Source organism: Rhinolophus sinicus, chromosome 4 (genome assembly GCF_057876585.1).
Source record: "Rhinolophus sinicus isolate RSI-liver-muscle chromosome 4, RSI-T2T, whole genome shotgun sequence".
In the NCBI taxonomy this organism is placed as follows: Eukaryota; Metazoa; Chordata; class Mammalia; order Chiroptera; family Rhinolophidae; genus Rhinolophus; species Rhinolophus sinicus.
Window position 1 is genome coordinate 81069022 of NC_142504.1, and position 21971 is coordinate 81090992.

General features: G+C 37.7%; 1 protein-coding gene across 4 annotated transcripts in view; it reads right to left on the bottom strand.

The window, feature by feature from the left end:
- CHST9 (carbohydrate sulfotransferase 9) overlaps positions 1-21971 on the bottom strand; it is a 248140-nt gene that overhangs the window by 90311 nt on the left and 135858 nt on the right. For 2 of the 4 annotated variants that reach the window (XM_074340202.2, XM_019741275.3), the window contains one exon: positions 18436-18477. The exons of the other annotated variants lie outside the window; for them this stretch is intronic. In XM_074340202.2, coding sequence (XP_074196303.2) covers positions 18436-18477 — 42 coding nt within the window. The remainder of the gene's footprint in view (positions 1-18435; positions 18478-21971) is intronic. 4 annotated transcript variants of the gene reach the window in all.

Here is a 21971-nt window from a genome sequence, read left to right on the forward strand (position 1 = left end):
TCACTTTGAATATTTCATGCCAGTCCCTCTGGCCTGCAAAGTTTCTGTTGAGAAATCATCTGACAGTCTTATGATAGCTCCCTTGTAGGTAACCAGCTGCTTTTCTCTGGCTGCTTTTAAGATTTTTCTTTGTCTTTAACCTTTGACATTCTAATTATGATGTGTCTTGGTGTGGGCCTGTTGGGTTCATCTTGTTTGGGACTCTTCACGCTTCTTGGGCTTAAATATCATTTCCTTTGCCAGATTAGAGAAGTTTTCCATCATTATTTGTTCAAATAGGTTTTCAAAACAGCCTCTTCAATAAATGGTGCTGGGAGATTTGGATAGCCACATGCAAAAGAATGAAAGTGGACTGCTATCTGTCACCATGTACCAAAATTAATTCAAAATGGATCAAAGACCAAAATGCATCATAAGACCTGATGCATAGACAATAAACTGCATAGAAGAAAACATAGGTACTAAACTTATGGACTTTGGGTTCAAAGAGCATTTTATGAATTTGACTCCAAAGGCAAGGGAAGTAAAAGCTAAAATAAACGAATGGGACTATATGAAACTTAAAAGCTTCTGCAGAGCAAAAGAAACCATCGACAAAATAAAGAGGCAACCAACTGAATGGGAGAAGATTTTTGTAAACAGTGCCTCTGATAAGGGGCTAATATCCAAAATATATAAGGAACTCATGCAACTCAACAACAAAAAAACCAAACAACCCAATTGAAAAATGTGCAGATGACCTGAAGAGACATTTCTCCAAAGAGGACCTACAAATGGCAAATAGACATATGAAAAAATGCTCAACATCACTAATCATCAGAGAAATGCAAATAAAAACCACAATGAGATATCACCTCACTCCAGTCAGAATGAGTATCATCAACAAGATAAATAGTAACAAATGTTGGAGAGGCTGTGGAGAAAAAGGAACCCTCATACACTGTTGGTGGGAATGCAGACTGGTGCAGCCGTTATGGAACGCAGTGTGGAGGTTCCTCAAAAAATTACGAATGGAATTACCATATGACCCAGCAATCCCTCTCTTGGGTATCTACCCAAAAAATCTGAAAACATTTATACATAAAGACACGTTTGCTCCAGTGTTCATTGCAGCTTTGTTTACGGTGGCCAAGACATGGAAACAACCAAAATGCCCATCAATAGATGAATGGATAAAGAAGTTGTGGTATATATACACAACGGAATACTATTCGGCGGTAAGAAAAGATGATATAGAAACATTTGTGACAACATGTATGGAACTTGAGAGTATAATGCTAAGAGAAATAAGTCAGACAGAAAAAGCAGAGAACCATATGATTTCACTGATATGTGGAATATAAACCAAAAACAACAAAAGAACCAGACAAACAAATGAGAAACAAAAACTCATAGACACAGATAATAGTTTAGTGGTTACCAGAGGGTAAGGGGTAATGCGGGTGGGAGATGAGGGTAAGGGGGATCAAATATATGGTGATGGAAGGAGAACTGACTCTGGGTGGTGAACCCACAATGGCATTTATAGATGATGTAATACAGAATTGTTCACCTGAAATCTATGTAATTTTTCTAACAATTGTCACCCCAATAAACTAAAAAAAAAAAAAAGAAAAAAAAAAAGAAAAAAATAGGTTTTCAATTTCTTGCTCTTTCTCTCCTCCTTCTTGTACTCTTATCATGTGAATGTCAGTATACTTGATGTTGTCCCAGAGGTCCCTTAAACTGTCCTCAGTTTTTTGGATTCTTTTTTCTTTTCGCTGTTCAAATTAGGTGCTTTCTGCTATCTTATCTTCTAAATTGCTGACTCGATTCTCTGCTTCATCTAATTGACTGTTGATTCCCTCTATTTTTTAAATTAGTTTCAGGTGTACAAAACAATGTAATAGTTAGACATTTACACCCCTCACAAAGTGATAACTTGTCACCCAATCTACTACCCCTCTGACATCGTATACAGCTGTTACAATTCCATTGACTCTATTCCTTATGCTGTACTCCACATCCTATGGCTATATATATATATTAAATTATAGTTGACAGTCATTGTTATTCAGCTTCAGCCTCAGATGTACAGAGCAGTGGTCAGTCATCTACACTATCCCTGAAGTGGTCCCCCTAATAAGACAAGTGCCCATCTGACACCCTACAAATTCTTTACAATATTATTGATTATATTCCCCAAACTGTCTTTCTTATCCCCATGGCAATCTTGTGGTTACCAATATGTGCTTTCTAACCCCCTCACCTTCTCCCTCATTCCCAGCCCCCTCCCATCTAGCAACCCTCAGGTTTTCTCTATATCTCTGAGACTGTTTCTGATTAGTTTGTTCATTTATTCTATTCTTTAGATTCAACATATAAGTGATAGCATATGGTATTTATCTTTCTCAGTCTGACTTATTTCACTTAGCATAATGTTCTTTAGGTCCATCCATATTGTTGCAAATGGTAAGATTTCATTCTTCTTTATGGCTGAGTAATACTCTATTGTGTAAATGTACCACGATTTCTTAATCCAGTCATCTACCAATGGGCATTTTGGTTGTTTCCACGTCTTGGCTATTGTGAATAATGCTGCAATAAGCATAGGGGTGCATAAGTGTTTTGGATATCTCTGGATAGCTACCTAACAGTGGAATTGCTGAGTAGTTCTATTTCCAGTTTTTTTTGAGGTAACTCCATACTGATTTCCATAGTGCTACACTAACCTGCAATCCCACCAACAGCACATGAGTGTTCCCCTTCCTTCACATCTTCACCAGCACTTGTTGTTTGTTGATTTATTGATGCTAGTCATTCTGACTGGAGTGAGGTGATATTTCATTGTGGTTTTTATTTGCATTTCTCTAATGATTAGTGAGGTTGAGCATTTTTTCATATGTCTGTTTGTCATTTCTATGCCCCCTTTATAAAAATGTCTCTTCATGTCCTCTGCCCATTTTTCAATTAGGTTGTTTTTTATTTTTGGTGTTGAGTTGAATGAGTTTTTTTAAATAAATTTTGTACATTAACCCCTTATCAGATATATCATTGACAAATATGTTCTTCCATTCAGTAGGATGTCTTTTTGTTTTATTGATAGTTTTCTTTGCTGTGAAAAAAATTCTTAGTTTGAGTCTAATGTATTCTTTATTTCAGTTATTATATTCTTTATTTCTGACTGGTTCTTTTTAATGTTTTCTATCTCCATTTTTATGTTCCCTACCTCTTTGTTGAAATTCTCTCTGAGAACCTTATAACTAGTGTTCTGAACTCTATGTCTGGTAGATAGCTTGACCCCAGTTTGTTTAGTTTTTGTTTGTTTTGGATTTTTGTTCTGTTCTTTTTTTGGGACATGTTTCTGTCTCCTCATTTTGGCTTACTACCTGTGTTTGTTTCTATGTATTAAGTAGGGCTGTTATGTCTCTTGGTCTTAGTAGTAGGTGTGCTGTGGGGTTCAGTGGTGCAGTCTCCCTGATCACCAGAACTGGGTGCTCCAGGTATGTCCCTTGTGTGGGCTATTTGTGCCCTTCTGTTGTAGGTGAGCCTTGATTGCTATTTCCATGTAAATGGAAGGGATTGACCCTTGGGTTCATTGGTTGTGAGGACTGGCTGTGGCTACTGTAGAGGAGTTGTGATGCAGGGGCTGACCCCATGGATGATGATTCACTTTACCATGGCTCTTGTGCCCACCCAGTCTGCTCTTTGAGTGTGTCATCCTTGGAGGCAGCCAGGTGATGTTCTGGCTCAGTCCAAAGCTGGCCACAGGGTGTGCCAGCCCCAGGGCCTCTTGGGATGGGACCTGCTGCAGGCCAAATTTAGTCTCATCCTGTGCCCTGCCCAGGGCCACTTGGCATAGGCCACAAACCAATCCGCAGAAGGCTGCCACCCATGCTGTGCTTGGAGGTGCCTTGAGAGGCTAAGCTGCAAACCAAGTGTGGCTACTGCTAATATGGCACTTAAGGCTGCTCAGCCAGAGGTATGGGAGACATCAAAGGCAGATGCTTGGATTTGTTTGGGTTTCGTGAACCTCTGAGAGATTTTAGGATGAACCAAGGCAGGTCGTTTGTAAGGAAAAGTCACTAGAAACAGCTTGGATGTGCCCCCAAATTGGGTGAGGTGGGGTCTGAGAATCACTAGGGCAAGGTGAACAAACCATGTTAGCCAGGTTGATGGAGAGTCAGATATGGCAGTACCTGCATCTGCACACTGGAAGTGGGAGGGATCAACAGAGAAACAGTGGCTTCCACCAGCTCCTCCATCTGGGAGAAAGTTACCCCTCCATCCATTATCCTGAAACCAGAAAATTCAGCTCTTCCATGTGTGTCCCTGGTGCTTTTGAGCTGCTTCCCGTAGCACTGGAGCTCAGAGCAAGTGAATCCATCAGAGTATGTCTGCCTGGGCCCTTTAAGAGGATCACATGGGACTCCAGCAGCCCTTCATCTCACTCATCCACAATCCCTACTTGTTTTCACAACCAGAAGTTATGGGGACTTCTCTCCCTGGCACTGGCACCCTGTTCTGGGGAGCCTGGTGTGGCACTGGGACCCCTCGGTCCTCTGGGGAGGACCTCTGCAGCAGATATCCCTCCAGATTTTTAATGGTCACACATGGGTGTGGGACAAGTCAGTTCCACATCTCTGCTCCTCCTACCAGTCTCCAGGTGGCTTATTCTGTATGTCCTTAGTTGTAGGGATTCGGTTCAGCTAGCAATGATAGTTGTTCTGTAGTTCAGTTGTAATTTTGATGTAGTTGTGAGAGGAGGTAAGCACAGTGCTTACCTATGTCGTCATCCTCACCAGAGCTCCACATATTCATCGTTTTCTTTGCTCACAAACTCTAGCATGGCATTCTGCAGGCATTATTGTTTATAGAACACTGGGTAATTTGAATTTATTGTTCAGAATCCTTTGATAACAACAAATCTTTGGATTGATGGAGGTTGATAAGTCATTATCAAACTAGGATCTAGGTTTTAGTATAATTTCCCTTCCTTCAGTTTGGAATTAAAATATTACATAAAAAATGGGTAAACTAATGCCAATGTATATGCTAATATATTTCTGACATGTGGCATGCAATCTATGAGGGCATTCATTCATTTGGTCTTTACTTTGTGGGGTAATGGAGTAGAAAATTAAATTAAATAAGTTTTCATTATTTTGTGGCTTTGTTGAAAATGGTACCATCAAATACTTTTAAAAACATATCTTTTGAAATACAACCTCTGAAGTTCTTTCACATTATTGAATTGTGAAAAAGCATTCTCTCATCTCCTTTATGTTTTCCTTTTCCTTTCTTTGTGCCTTTGGTAGAATGAAATCCATAGTAACTTATTTTAGGTTGCATCAGAAATATACACTTAGTATCATAAGTCTTGGGGGTGAAATCTAAAAGCATAGATTTTAAATTAAACCAGCAAAAGTAACAAGGTAATAATACTTGTATTGTTTTTATTTATATCACCATTTAACCTCAAATTTCTGTGCAGGCTTGTATGTCTTCCATGTTGTAGATATTTCTATGGCTGCTAGGTTCTTTACTTAAATATAATTATATCATACTAAGAAATCAATTTCATTTAACATTTGGAGATACATATTTTTTCTTTCCATATTAAAGAAATTTATTTATGATCACAAAATTATACTTGACAGCTGAAAGCAGGACTTAGTATCCTTGGCTTTTAGCTCTAGGATTAAGTGATGTCACCTTTCACAGTCTATAATGTTTTTCTCAGTTCAACTATTCTCTTTCAGACTATTATTATTTTAGCGACATTGGAAGAAAAAACTCCCTCTCTCCTTGTGCACTTGATTAAAATAAGATCTTGACCATGTGTGAATGTTACATGACTTGAAATAATTGTATGGGTCATTCAAGACAGGCGTTCTCTTGTAATCACCTGGAGTGATGCTATGTTCCACCAGCACAAGACTAGGGATGTGGAATGATAGGAGTGTGAGGTTTGGGGTCCCACAGCCTCAGGTTTGTATGTCAACTCCACACCTACTACCTGTGGTACTGAAAATTCCTCTGTACTTGGGTTTCTTATCTACAGTATTCATTCACTGAAATAATACTATTCTCAATGTGTCATGCAAGTAGCACTCTTAGAAAGATCTTTTATACATGTATCTTTAAACACTTCTTTATATGCATTGTAGAATGGTCAACACATCCATAAAACAAAGCAAAGCAAAACCAAACCAAACCAAATTCCATGAGTCTTAATACATGATCATATTATAGGGAAACTGAGACTTGGAGAGGTTAAACAACTTGCCCAAGGTCCTACAATAGGCCAAGGCTTGAGCCTAGCTCTATCAGTTTCCAGAGTCCAAGTGCTTGTAATGACCAAGGAAGAGAAAGGGAGTCAGGATCAAGCACAAAGCAATAGGAAAAAGGTTGATGGTGGAAAACAAATTAAATAGACTTCAATGTTCTCCGTCTTTCACCCATGCGTAGTTACCTATGGTCAAGCAATTAATCCAGAAGCAGGTGGTTATTAAGCATCTGATGTGAAAAGAGCAGGGAATAGTACAACAGAAATTCATGGTACTGGCCATTTAAACTCTATCATTTATGAAATATAGAACTGTATAATTCAACTAGTAAGGACTTTCAAAACACGTGCATTGTATCCAATGGCAACAAGTAAAGTGGTGTTCATAATTTCTCACTCCATGAATTTGTGCAGTGTATAACACTTGCCAAATCTATGCAATAGTAGCTAATTTTCAAAGTATGTTTCACATTCTGAATCCACTGTTCATTCAAAGCTCTTTAACACACAGTATTAGCACATTCATGAAATATTTAGTTGTTTACCCTTCTAATATTGAGTGAATAGTTGTTAATTTAAATATACTTTTATAACTTGACTGCTTGATTAGCATGAAAAAAATTCACAAAAATAATCAAACAAGAAAACGATCACTTGAGCTGGAAGCCCTGGGTATATGACATGAAATTTAAATACACTGTAAGTATCTGGGCATATTTCACTCTTCTAAAACCACTACAACCACTAAAACCACAGAATTGTCCTAGTTGCTCCTCTCTTTTGCATATGTTAGCAGCACATGTTCTTTAGTATTTAATTTATATACATTTTATTACAATCACTGAAGACTAAAAATTTCATATTAAAGTTTCAATTACCTAGGTGATTTGATGATTCCTTGAAAATTAACTCCCTGGCACAGCATCTTTCAAATAATAGTCATGTAGTAAATGTTAGCTAATTTGAATTTAATAAATTGGCTGTCAACTCTTGCTTTTATGTAAAAAAAAACAGGTTGGGCACACCCTTAGTAAGTTTAGTCCCTTTGATAAGTTGGTAAAATAAAAATTTCAAGTTCAATTATGTTCATAAAATTAAAAAGCTATGATTGTGGTAAGTGGTGTCATAAATGAAATGTGAGTGCAGCAAATATTAAATAATTAGATTAAAGAGCTGTGCTACCATGCCATTATTCACAAGACTGCAAGAACACGTGCACTTCATTAAAGCCAATGGAGTGTACCAGTTCATCTTGGCATTATTAATAATCAAAATGTTTCCATTTTAGTTAACACACACACAAAAACTAATTTAAAAGTCTATTGAGGAAATTAGTTCTATGTTTCTATGTTCTAATCCCACAGCGATATCAACTAGCCAAAGTTAGCCTTAGGAGGTATAAAAAATATCAAATATAACAAATGGAAAACCTTTTAAGAATCACAGATCTGTTAAAACTAATGTTTTTGCAACCAACTCAACAAAAATATATTTAGTGCTGTAAAAGAGTCCCTCAAACTAGTCTATTATGAAACAACCAAGTTTATCTATAGATTTACTTTTAGATTTCAAAAGCAGTGAATCAAGAACTAAAGGATTTATGTAAGAAATACAATCCATTTTCTGAAAAAAAAAATTAAATTGAACAGTGACTGAAAAATACTTTCTGCATACACCTTATAAAGATCAGGGGGAAACATTTCCTGTTTTAAAGCTTAGATTTCTCAATTGCAGTAAACACTATTAAAACATATTCTAGACATTCTCTTGATCTTTATTTTATGATACTCTTTTCTTGCTGTTTTAGTTGTCACTATTCTTTTAGTATCTCTATCTTTTCAATTAAAAAAATTATTTCTTTATCAATCCCCACTGAGCATATCTCTAAGGACTCTGTCCTTCATCTCTTACTTGTTTATCTCTATATTTAGTCTTTTGACTCCCTTCTATACAGTTATTCATTAATACTTGTTTTCATTTCAGTTTCTCCTCCAAACTAGGTTTTATTTATTGTCATTTACAGATATCCAATATGACCCTAAAGCTCAAAAAACAAAAAAAGGTATTACAATTTCTTGACTTTTCTGTTAAAACATTTATGTAACTGTTGCATTCTGGCTCTTCTGCAAGCTCACAGTCCTGGTATATTATGCCCCATATTAGTCATCCTGACATCTGTTTTTCCAAAGGGTTCCAGTCTCTTCCATATGGGAAAAACATACTTTTTATTTTCCCAAGTTTGCGTGGTCACCAGAAAGGGAGATGTGTATATGTTCATACAGACGATGTACACGCTTCACTGAGAGGGTGAGGAGAATTTTTATCTGAGGAGGAAGGGCCAATGCTGCCTGGCCAGTGGTAGGGACACAGAGGCAGGGAGAGGATGCTGACTTAGACCCTGTACCCAGCTCATTTATCTACTCTTGAAGACTCTTTGGGGAGGGATACATACTAGCATTAATTTGTATATTCCTCCTAATTACCAGAAATAACTTCAAGTCTTAGAGAGAGTCATGCAGGGGCTCCAATACTCCAGGAGACTAGGCTGGTCTTGAAAATTAATCAGCAAACCTGACCAATTGGTCGAGGTCTCTGCACAAAATTCTTGGTTTCATGCCTTTCTTTCCTTTATCACTCTGCACAATTTACATGAACTTTAAACTCTTGTTACTGGGATCACTTGCTTCTAGTTTCTCTCTGTTCGGTCCACAGAATGGTCTGCTTCGAGAACACGAGATTTGTTGTCCCTGATGTGGTCTCATCCTAAGTCCTGGACATTATTTTAAGACTTTGCCTCAACCTACTCATCGGCCTCCTGGCCTTCTCCCAATTTCTTCAATAAGTCCATGCACAGTCACCTCATGTTCCTTAGGCGGGTTCTAAATACAAACCCACCTGGTTAGTGTCTCCCTGTCTGCCTCACAGTTCTACAGACCTCTTGTCTTGAGAATTCTGTTCAGTGAACACTAGTGAACGACCCAGTCATTACAGGCCAGGTACTGTCAATCAGCATTTATAATATACGCTTCAGGAATTCTAAAACAAAAGTATGCATATTAATTAACGTCCTTCAGTCTAGCTATAAACACCTCATGCTTATTTTGAGGGAGTGTGGGCTTCACTTTAAGTTCCTGAAAAAAGATAGTCTTTTTTTTTTTTTTTTTTTTTGCTACGGGAACATTTTATTTCCCTCACTCTGCCCTCCCGAACCCACCCTAGTTGCCTCCTGGATAGGACCCAAAAGCTCCAGCGCCAGCAACGCCAAGCGCTGCGACACACTCTTACAATGAAGCAAGGCAGGGGAAGAGCAGGCCTCCCAATACACAGGACCTGGCACTGTGCGGCGCCTTCTTGGGTCTCAGACCTCACCTTCAGCATCAAATCGGTTAAGTAGACCGCAGTCCAGCAGCCCACCACCACCACCACCACCAGCAGTGGAACCGGAATCACGGTGGCGGCAGAGTTAAGGTCTTCACCCTGCAATGGGCAACTAGACCAGTCCAGGACTCCTACAGCCGGAACATCTTGAAAAAACACAGTCTTAACCATGACCAATAAAGCCCTACAATTATCTTGCCACTACCTCTCCTACCCAACCCTACCCCGTACCATTGGCATCGTACCATTCTGTCTTGGATCACACCAGCTCTTATCTGCTGAAGGCTTTCACCTGTGCCTCTCCTTCTGCACAGACTGCTCTTCCCCCTCTTGCTACATGGCTGGGTCCCTCTTAATCGAAGTCTCTGATTAGATACCGCCTGTTCAGGCACGCCTCTGTAGAAGAGGTCTTCTCTGTTATTGTTTGGCACAGCACCCTGTAATACCCTGCAGAGCATCTAACAAAATCTAAAGCACTACTTTGGTTACTTGACTAACTCTCCTCATTTAGATAGTAAGCCTCTAGAGGTTGGTACCTACTCACCACTGCATATCCAGTGCCTAGAACATAGGATGGATCAATACATTTAATCAAGGGAATAAATATTACAGAGCTTCCCTTAGCTCTATGTGATGGTAAAGCATCACCTTTGTGAAGGTGATGAGAATATTATACACACACATACTGCATGTATATTTAAGAGTAAAATTTTTGTATATTTAAATCAATATATGCAATACATGATATTATTAGGGAGGTCTGATAATTTGCTACCATTCTCTTGCTGTAAAGATGAGGATGAGAAATAGAAATAGCATGATTTGTCTCCCAGGAATGAAGTCTTTGCTTAAGGACAGTGCATAGTGCTCTAAAATCCCTTGTACTATAAAGATTATTATCATACATAGGGCATTCAAGCCTCGCATTGAGCTTTCCTAGCACTTGAATCCTTCCAATTCTCAAAACATCTAAATTTACATTCTGTTTCTCAGGATAAAAGGAGGATAAATCAAGGAGACATTTGAAAATTAATAAATAATCACAAACTTATAAAAGTGTAGACATAGCTCTGTGTTGCAGTCATTATAAACGTGCCCCTTTATCTGCCTTCAAACTGTCCTTATTTTTATTCCCAATTAAAAACGTTGTGATCACCACTGTTTGAGTAATAGAGTATCTTCACAACCTCGGGGTAAACAAAGATTTCTTAGGAGACTAAAAAGTGTTAGCCACAAAAAAGAAAAATAATTTATTGTTTGTTATCAAAATCAAAAATTTCTGCTCATCAAAAGGCACTTTAAGTAAATAGGCAAACCACAAACTGGGAAAATATTTACAATACATATATCTGACAAAGGACTTGTAATGCAGAATACATGAAGAACTCCTACCATCAACAATAGACAAGTGATCCAACACAAATGAGAAAACACTTGAACTGACATCTCACCAAAGAAGACCCACAAATGGGCAACAGCACCTCAAATGGTGATCAACATCATCAGCCATCAGAGACATGTCAATCAAAGCCAGAGATGCCATTTCATACCCACTGTTGCTAAAGATATGGGGCTGCTGGAACTCCAGTAAGGCTGGTGACTGTTGGGCAGTTTTTTATAAAGTCAAACATTTACCTTACATTCTAGCAATTGTAACTCCTTGGTCTTTATCCAACAGAAATGAAAACATATATTCACGAACAGACTTGCTAAAGAATTTTCAGAGTGGCCTTATTCACAATAGTCCTAAACTAAAAGCAACACAAATGTCAAAAGTAGGATAATGGGGGCCGGCCCGGTGGCTCAGGTGGTTAGAGCTCCGTACTCCTAACTCCGAAGGCTGCCGGTTCGATTCCCACATGGGCCTGTGGGCTCTCAACCACAAGGTTGCCAGTTCAATTCCTCGAGTCCCGCAAGGGATGGTGGGCTCTGCCCCCTGCAACTAAGATTGAACACGGCACCTTGAGCTGAGCTGCCTCCCGGATGGCTCAGTTGTTGGTTGGAGCGCGGGCTCTCAACCACAAGGTTGCCAGTTCAATTCCTCGACTCCGATGGTGGGCTGCGCCCCCTGCAACTAGCAACGGCAACGGCAACTGGACCTGGAGCTGAGCTGCGCCCTCCACAACTAAGACTGAAAGAACAACAACTTGAAGCTGAACATAACCCCCCACAACTAAGATTGAAAGGACAACAATTTGACCATTGTTCCCCAATAAAGTCCTGTTCCCCTTCCCCAATAAAATCTTTAAAAAAAAAAAAAGTAGGATAATGGATGAGTAATATGTAGTTTAGTTAAACAATGGAATGTTACTCAACAATAAAAAAGGAATGAAGTATGGATGTATGACACAATCTCAAAAATATTATGGTAAGTGAAGGAGCATTTACAAAGTTTATGCTGTACAATGCCAAGTATAGAATCCCAAGTATAGAATCCCAAGTATAGACCAAACTAACCTATGGGATAGAAGTAAGAAAGTAGTTGCTTGGACAGTAGGGAAGAGATAAAGAGTTGGGAGGGAAGTGGTGGGATCATGGATTGGAATTCACTGGAAAGGGCCATAAGGGAACTATTTAGGATATGATTCAATATCTTATTTCGGGTGGCCATTATATGTACAATTGTCAAAAGTCACTGGATTGAACACGTAAGATTTGTGTATTTTATTGTATGTAAATTGTACTTCAGTTTTAAAAATTTAGGGATTCTATTATTTAAAAAACAAAACAAAAACATTAACACTAAACATTATTCCAAATATTTCCCTACTTTCTAGGCATAAGAAATATTAAAAAAAAAAATTCTGGTTCTATTGAATTTAACATACTTGGTTTGTAATGTATGATGACAACATTAATTTCTCCAGTTGCATTCGATTAAGCCTCAATTTATTGCGAAGATCAAAAACATAAAGAATTACCAAGAAAAAAAGAAACCCCAAACAAGAAAACCCCTTGCTGTGAACCAGGATGTTTTCAGAGATGAATGTCATTACCACAATACACCAGCAAGGGGAGTAGTTACACTTTGAGAAGAATTCTGTCTTTATCACCACTGAATTATTCTATAAGGCACCTTAACGAGACCAAAAATTGACTTTTGGGTGTAGCCACAATGGAAATGACAGATCATTTTAATGCAAGAGAAAAAGATTGGAAACCTTGACCCTCTAGATTACTCTGCACCTCAGTGAGAAGCGGAAAAACACTTGCAGATTAGCTTATTAAAATAATATATTCGTGTAATTCAGGTACCAGGAAAATATGGAAAAGAACAGCTAAATTAAATTAACTGCAGGATGCCACTTTTTCTTTGTTAATTATCACCATACAAGAATAATGTGCATTCCCTTCCTGCACAAAAGGAAAAGATCCCAACAACTCCACAAATTATTTTTATGGATGTTGGAATAATAGCATCAGTTTGTGCAGAATTTGCAAGCAATTTGGATACCGAAGTCCATCTGAGAGTAGGTAAGGCTGGCAAAGGGTACTATTTTTTTTAATCCTACAGCATGCGGGCTTTTCAGTTGAGATTGTTAGGCCACAAATCTGAAGGTTTATGTTGCATTCTTTTTTATATCACTTTGTTCATCAATTCTTGTAAGATTTGTAAGGCTTAATTCTCACATAAGCTCAGGAAGGCTGTAGAAAAGTCTCTAACTATCCCTTCCTACAAGCTTCAATAATCCTGGATTTATAGAAAAGAATGTTCTGGCTGTCAATAAGAAGCATGTCCCTAGGCATGCACAAGAGCAGCACTGCCAGAAGGGACACTTACAGTGACATACTTAGAATGTAACTGTCCCCTTCACACTCTAACCTTAATAATAACCCTGACCTTGATTCTAATGCCATTAACACCTTCTCAATTCTCTCATTCCCGGGAGAAGCTGAGTGCAGAGGAACCGGCATTGTGAGCCCTGAAAATGCCCCGAGTCCTGTCCAGTGTGGGGCTGGAATCCCCACTTGTACAGAAGCCACATCTGTGACATCTGCAGTACTCATTAACACGAGATGTGCCTCCCTCTCTTGGAGCCAAATAAGCACAAGGACACTGAATACACTTACACAATAGTCTCTTCCAAGAGTCGTGCAGAGGAGGACACACCATGCAAAGCTCTAAGGCGAGAGCACAAGTTGTGTGACTGACTCTACACGGGCACCTGAAGTGGTGGCCAGAAGCAACTCTTCCTTTAAAAATCACACACCAGCTGCAGCTTTTCCATAGAGGTGGTCCCTTTACTCCAGGAGAGACTGTGCTATCATTATGGAAAAAGGTATTACCCTTGAATGTGTGTACCCTCCACATTGGGGTACGCTCCACATTGCTGGGACGTAAACCCCACCCAAAGATTTTCTTCATGAAAATCGAAGAAACATATTTTGGCTCATTGACTGGAAGAGATGATTTTGAATTACTTCCACTCATGAAATAGAAGGAAAGCATTTTTTTTTTCAGTCTTTAAAAGTGGAGCCTCAAGGAAGTATAGGATCCAGAGTAAGAAGATTCAAGTTTTAGAACTGTCTTGAACCATTTATCAAGATCCCCAAGTCTGTGATGTTGTAATCTGGGCTATATTCTTGATGGCAAAGATCCATGGGACTGTCCCACATTGAACAGAGGATTTTAAAAGAATAATGAGAAAAATATGTAAATGAAATGCTGCTATACACATACTCCTCATTTTGAATTTGCCACTGAACGAACATGAGTCTTGTGTTCTTACACCTAAGTGGGAAATAAGCCAAAAGACTGTCTCCCAAGGGTTACTAAAATTGGTGAACTATGTAATGGGTAGAAATGAGGTATAAAGAGGAAAATATACAAATAACCCAGATATGGGAGATATGCTGATTGAAGGAGGAAACAGGAGGAAAGTGTATCTATGCCAAAAGAAATAAAATGGCTAGAAGATGTCTATTTGTTTTTAATGAGAGGTGAGTTGTTCTGTCTAGCAGATCTAAAATGAGGATTGTGTGCAAACCAGGTAGGAATGAAATGGTAGTTGCAGAGGGCACTTTGGTCTGGCTGGCATGGCACAAGGTGATGCAAGCACATTCTAGAAAGGGCTGATGTGCATTTGTGGCCGAGAGGAGAATATTCAGCCTGAAACAGAATCAAGAGAAGCATTATACGGTGATCCCTACCCATGGGGAAGGCAGAGCTGGGGTGTACTACAGCATGACTCCTGCCACATAGAGAAGGACCATGTGTTGTGTTATATGTTCTGGAACACTCTACATATCCACAAGTCACCACAGCTGACTGAAAAGAATGTACAGGAAACAAAGTGAATTCTGTGTAATCCCTGTTGATATTCAGAAAAGAGTGGGCTTTGGGAACTAAGCCTGAGGAGAAAGAAAAAAAAAAGAAAGTAAGTTTGGGGGTTTCTCAACCCCTAATAAGTCTCTGTGGTTATATTTTCACATAAACCTAAAATTTTGTCTGAAGTTGACAGGGTTTTCCTAATGTTTTAAATATTATGCATGAAAGGTGCTTCTTTCATTATCTTCAAAGATTTGGAGAGTAGCGACCACCTTGAATTTGGTATATCCTTAACGAATAATTACTGAGTGAATGAACCAAGCATATTCCCAAATGAGGAATGCGTTTTACATCAATTAAAATAGGAGTCGATAATGTGCAAGATATAGTCTATGTTCTCTTTACTATAGCCATTTGGCAAATTGAGGATGTGCTCTAGCATTTCAAATCTCCATCTGAGGTAAATTTAGTAATTATCAAGACAGATCTTGGCAGTTCTATCCTGGGGTCCCCAAACTTCACTAAGCATTTTAAGAGGACACTGCACAATATCCTAGTGGCCACTGAGATAACCCACTTCCACATGTGGAAGAGGAAGCGTGGTCCCACCTATTGCAACTAGTGAATTCTGTGCTGAGGATTTGAACTGGTGCTGATAGCATGAGGGACAAATAGCACACAGTCTGGCTCCTTTCTACTTGGTACAAATTCCAGTTTTCTATTCCACAGGAGGTGGAAAACTTTTTTTGCTGCCTCGTGTGCTAGGGAAAAACTAACACTGAGGTGGAAAGAGAGGCTTGGTATAGGATGGGGTAGGGACTATGAACCAAGTGTGGAGGGGCAAGCAGGCGTCAGTTGGGTCTCTGAGCAGTAGCTTGTGGCTGGAGCTTAGCTGATGGGAGAGTATTCGACCTTGGAGATGTGTGGCAACTCAACTCACTTACTTGATAATGACAAGAGCCTTAGGTTTACAGGCTGCTGACCCTGAATAGAAAAGGTAGTATTCTGCCAATCCAGTGTTGAGGCTGGAGTACCAGGTCTCCAAGCTTCTGGGAAATGCAATGATCAACATTTTCCATTGTTGCCTCAATGGCTTTGAGCTTACGGAACTCCAAATCCTCAAATCATCCATTTTGGCTGCTTTGGAGCTCATAAGGTATGATTGTACATGAAAAGTCGTATTTTCAGAATGGGCTCTTGATTATGCTTGAAAACATTTTTATGTGTCCCTTCTTGTTTTCATTCCCCACTGCAATTCTTTTTTCCCCTCAGAGACAAGCTTCTATTCACAGATAACAATCATTTAGCAGCTCCCATCTGTAGAGCACCTTTTTGTGAATACGTTGGACATGCCTTATCTTTAACAATTTCAATAACCCGTATAAGTATGTACTGTTATCCCCGTTTTATAGACAAGTACTCAATGAGGTCACTGTATGTGTTCTGGCCACTGTGTCAGGCTGGTTCTCAATATAGAGTGCATTACAGTTTAGAATGTGCTTTCACATACATTACATAGTTCTCCAATCTATGAATTAAATGTGATTATTGCCTCTATTTTACAGAAGATAACACAAGTGTAGATAGCTTATATGATGTTACATCATTCACTGGCAGCTGAGCTGGGATTCAAACTTATGTCCCATTCTGCATTTCATGCTTAACCAAAACAGTAAAGTGGAAAGAAAAATTGAAGATCTCAGATATAATCTCCCTCAAATTTCTTTATATCCACCTTCAAATTTATCTATTTTTTAACCCTTCCTCTCCTCTTATCTTAGGGAGCTGATTCTATTCTGTGTTCTTAAAAGTTCTCTCAATTGTCCATGAATAATTGTATCTATCCCCATTTCTTCAAATTTCCACTCTCTGCAGATGACTGTCCAATCTTTCTCTGAGCTCCAATTGTTTCCAATCACAAAATAAGGGTATATTTTCTTAGCAATATACCTTTATACATACCATATACTGCTCGTTTCCTCACCCCCTCAGTTCTCTACAACTAATTTTGTCTGCTCTGTTTTTCTTGAGCAATCCATGTAGTACTTCCATATCACCATACTTTTGTTCAATTGATTTGAAATGTCCTTTTCTCTATTTGTAGAAATTTTATTCATTCTTTGAGAATGAGCTCAAATGTTATACCTGCTATTAATATTTCTCTAACTCTTCCACGGGTTTAATGGTATATTCCCTGTGCTCCCAAAGCACTTTGCTCTTAAAGATAACATATCACTTATCACAGGAAAAAATTATTTGTCTCCATCTCTGTTTCAACTTATGTGCTCTCAGTACAAAGAAGACAAAAAGAGAATTTTATTTATTTTTACATACCTTGAAGCAATAATCATGGCCCTTGACTAAGTGTTGGATGAATGAATATGAATGAATGGTTATTCAGTTACTGTTCCATCTTTTTCAACAAGGAAGGCATGCTCTAATTTGGGGGTTATTTTTTTCTCACCCTAAAGCTTCACTCTTACCCTGGGAATTTGTTTCACTTGCTTTGTGAAAATATTGAGTTTTAAATAAAAAAAAAATATCTGCTACATGAAATCATGGAAAAGGAAAGGGAATAATACAAAGTTTTACTTGTAAAAGTAAATACACTATGTGATCTAGGTGATCAATGTTACAGATAAGCATCCAAAAAATTAAAATTTATATTTGTAAATTTTAAAATTAAGATAATAGGGACTAATCTTCTATTAATAAATTCTTATGTTTACATATAACAAAACAGTAAATTTCATCAGATTGGAATAATGAGTTTGGGGAGGTAGGGAGGAAATGCTAGCCTGAATTATGGAAGTCAGAATTTATTGAAAGCAATGCAGTTTTATTACTTTCAATACTATGATATGCCAATCAAGTCTGCCTAAGGAGACATCGACTTAATGACACGGATCCTTATTTTATAGCAGAATCTTTTTGCTTAAAGACCATGGTATATATAAAGCCATGAAGACAATTATTCTCTTTAAATAAGTTACAGGTGTTCCCTCTATTTCTCTTATCAAATCTATTCCTTACAGACAATACAACGGTAAATTTCACCTCATTCTGGGTCACATTGTCAAAAATTGTATACTAGCAATATCTAAACACTTAGTAAGATTTCACTGTATTCTTAGAGGAAGAAGTTTCTGTAAAATAAAGTCCAATGTCTCAGGGACAAATTAATTAAATGCTTTTAAAAGAAAAAATAGAAAAAATGTAAAGTGTTTCAAATAAGATGAACGTTAATTAGTCATTGAGTTAGATATAGCGGAAATCTATCTTCAAAGTCTTTGGTTTCCTTTGTAAATTTCATGAGGGCAAGAATCACAGTTTGCTTGCCTCTCTCCCCTACACTCCAAGACTACACCCCAACAGTACCACCTAGGCTGTGCTTTCTGGTCACAGTTATCATTGTAAGAACAGGTGTTTAAAAGCGACACTGTGGTTTTCAGACATTCTAGTTGTTGCTCTGCTTATCTGTAACTATCCAAGACTGAAACATTATAGAGAGTTTACTCACTGATTCTGGGTACAGGCTGCAAGTAATTTACTGACCCCCATCCTAGAAAGAAGAGAAAGGAAATTCATATATTAGCATCACACCCAAAGACGTTTAAAAACTTTCTACATAAAGATGCCTCAGAGCCTCTAATATGTTTTTCTGGCAAAGAAAATCATGGGGAGGGACAGGTTTTTGAAATAGAATATGTCATCCACTGTGGACTAATGAAGGGGTGATGGCTTGGTGTCACTTATTAGGCAACTGGGCAGTACCTTTAAACTTTGCTACGGAAAAGATTGAGTCTTGTGTCTGTTTCCTCTGTGTCAGAGAAATGGAACTGATGAGGTAGGCATAACTACAAAACATCCATCACAGGAAGAAAATTTTCCTGGATTCTTTGCGATCCACTCCATAACATATCAGTATGTTAATATATAATTATATATCCTGCTTAGAATCTCTGAGTACTTGGGATAGATCTTTGGGTAAAATTGGTGCTTGGAATAGATATGTCATGTGTATCTCCTGGTACGCAGTCTCCAGTGGCCCCACGGTTAGATGCCTTAGTTTGCGAAGCTTGGAAGAGTAAATGAACTGAACTCTAGGATACAAGAAAAAAGCTATTCTAGCCTCAGAATGACTTAAAAAAATATATGCAAAGGCATTTTGGATTTTATTGTCGTGAGTTTCCTGGTATAAGGTATTAGCAGCTCCACATGATTTAGTAATTTCTGCATTTTGAATGAAGGTATTTATAAGTCATTTGTATAGCTCATCAATAAGTTATAAGTCCTAGAGTACAATTGATCCCCATGGGTTGGAACTTGATATGTAATCCTGTTTCAACCCACTCTGATGTAATTGCAGCTCTAAATTTACTTGTCTACCTATGTAACAGTAGCATGATTAAGGTCACATTTTCATGGCTTGCTGATAAGAACATTGTTTAGGCTAGAATCCAAAATCTTCCTCCATACAAAACTGATTTTATCCAGCATATTCCAGTTGTTTAGGTAATCTGACACGTAACCATGGAAGGAAATTAAACTGATGTGGAAAAAATAGCTATTCAAAAAGTCAAATGCAGCTGCTTCCTTATCTCTTAGGATATTCTGGTAAGTTGCTTATTGATTGCATGAGGAATTGTTCTCATCAGGTATTGCTTTTAAGCTCTCTGGCTTATAATGATCAAGTGATTTCCTTGAAAAATGTGGACATGAAAGGCTCTTCTCCCATCTCCATGATCGCTCAAATATAAAGGCTGTTCAAGGTCGTTAAACAATTTCTTTTTTTTTTTTTTTTTACTTATTTTGATAAAAAACATGAGATCTATTCTCTTAACAATTTTTTACATGTACAGTACAGTATTGTTAACCATAAGCACAGTGTTAACCATTAACGTATTGTCTAGAACTTCTTATTTATTTATCTTGCCTGCCAATCTATACCCATTGAACAGCAATCTCCATTTCCCTCTCCCCAGCCTCTGGAAATCACCATCTGCCAATTTCTTAAAGGTCTCAGGAAACCTGACATTAGGGCATAATAATAAGAGAACACTAAGAGACTGGATACTCTTTCCTGGTCTAAGTTGGCTCTCCACACATCACAGGCTGAAGTATATTAGTTAGATGAATGCATATCTACTACAGTATATAGTAAACTTATTGAACACAGGAATGCTCCAGTTCTACTCCTCATTATAATTCCCAAGGCTAGTTTACTGTCATGTATAAATATGTATTGAATTAAATTAAATTTTAATACTTATTTTCAAGGGTTACATTAATTACTATTAATTTTAAGGATCTGATAAAAAGACAGGAAAGTACATACCATTTATTTTTGAATTTATGAATTGTCTCCTAAAAACAGCATCCTCTTTCACCTCCCAATAATAGTAATAGTGTGGACAACTCTTTAAAGGTTTTGACTATACCTTCTAAATGATTACTATTCCCAAATATTTTTTCATGTAATGACTACCTAGGATTTGGACTCGATACAATCAATATAGACTGACTTCCTTGCTACGTGATCATATATTAAATAACTATGAATGTGCTTCCATAGTCAGCTGTGAAAATGATTTCAAATGTCAGCATTTGAGCTTGCGTCACGTAACAGAAATTAATTGGGTTTGGCCAGAGCCCCTAAAATAAATAAGAGCTTAAATTTCATATACGGTGTACACGTTCATATATTGTGCCTACAAGATTGAATACGGCATTAAAGGCTTAATTTAGTGGCACAGACAGTCTAATGAGCATCACATTATTTTATTCTGAGGCATTTTTGGTGGTAAAACACATTTCACCTGTTGAAACTTGGCATAAGCACCGTACTAAGTGAATAGGTCTAGAGCTCTGATGGGAAATCAATTTTTAAAAAACTAGCATTTCACTGATCCTTTTCTGTGGGTTTGAGAGCTCCATGCAGCAAGAATAGTACACTGCACCAGGCAGAGCTCACCCTCAAGTGAGAGAACACAAATATGACTCTAATGTGCTTCACTCAAAGTAATTCTGGCCACATAATGAATTAAATTGTTTATCATCATCCTTACCTAAAAGAGAATACAATGATAGGAAAAGGTTGGATAGTTTCCTAAGGCCGTGTGGCAATTTGTTGTTAAAATTGAAATAGGATTATGTTTCCTGAATGGATTGGGTTTTTTTCCCTGCAGCTAAAGCTTTCAGGAATGTGATTATCAATATTCTTTTAATTTCACCTACAAGTATTCTGGTGCAAAAAAAAAAAAAAAAAAAAAAAATGATCACAGTGAAGTTTAGGTCTTTTGCTGTCTAATGTTTGGTTGTTGGATTTGAAAGTTTACCCCAAAATTTTCTTTTGAAATATTGATCTGGTCTGACCTTACCTTCTTTTCTCTTTTCTTCTAAAACTACCCAGATGCACAGTATTATATCATTAATAACTACCACAACAGCTACCATGTACTGAAACCTTATTCAATATCAGACATGCTGCTGAGCAATTTGTGGGAACATTATCTAACATAATATCAGAAGAATTCCATAGGAATGTGACCCGGATTTCTGCATATGGAATATAACTATACGTTTCCAATTCTGCACTTTTTTTTTTTTTTTGCGTAAATCATGTCCATAATCATCATCTGTATTTCCTAGTTTCAGTTCCATTAAAGTGGATACAGAAGTTAAAGACACAGTAGAATCCTTTTATATTTGTTTTGATTTCTTTCCTAATATTTTACCACTATATTTCCACATGTAATTTTGTTTCATTTTATTTTTAGTAACTCTACTAGGTCTTTCCAAAACATTATCATAGAAATAGCAATTATTTTATGTGTCTATATGTCATTGGTTTACATAGTTTATAATGGAATTGAATAATTATATGAACAAGTACAACTGGCACAGCAGGTTTGGGAACAAATACAGCTGACTCTTGGTCCACATACATCCTCACAGGTGGGGTCAAAAATTTACCAGTGGGCTAAAGGGACAGCAGGTGAGTCCCTGGTGGTGAGCCTGCTGTGAAAATCAGTCAGTAGATTATATCTAGGGAAT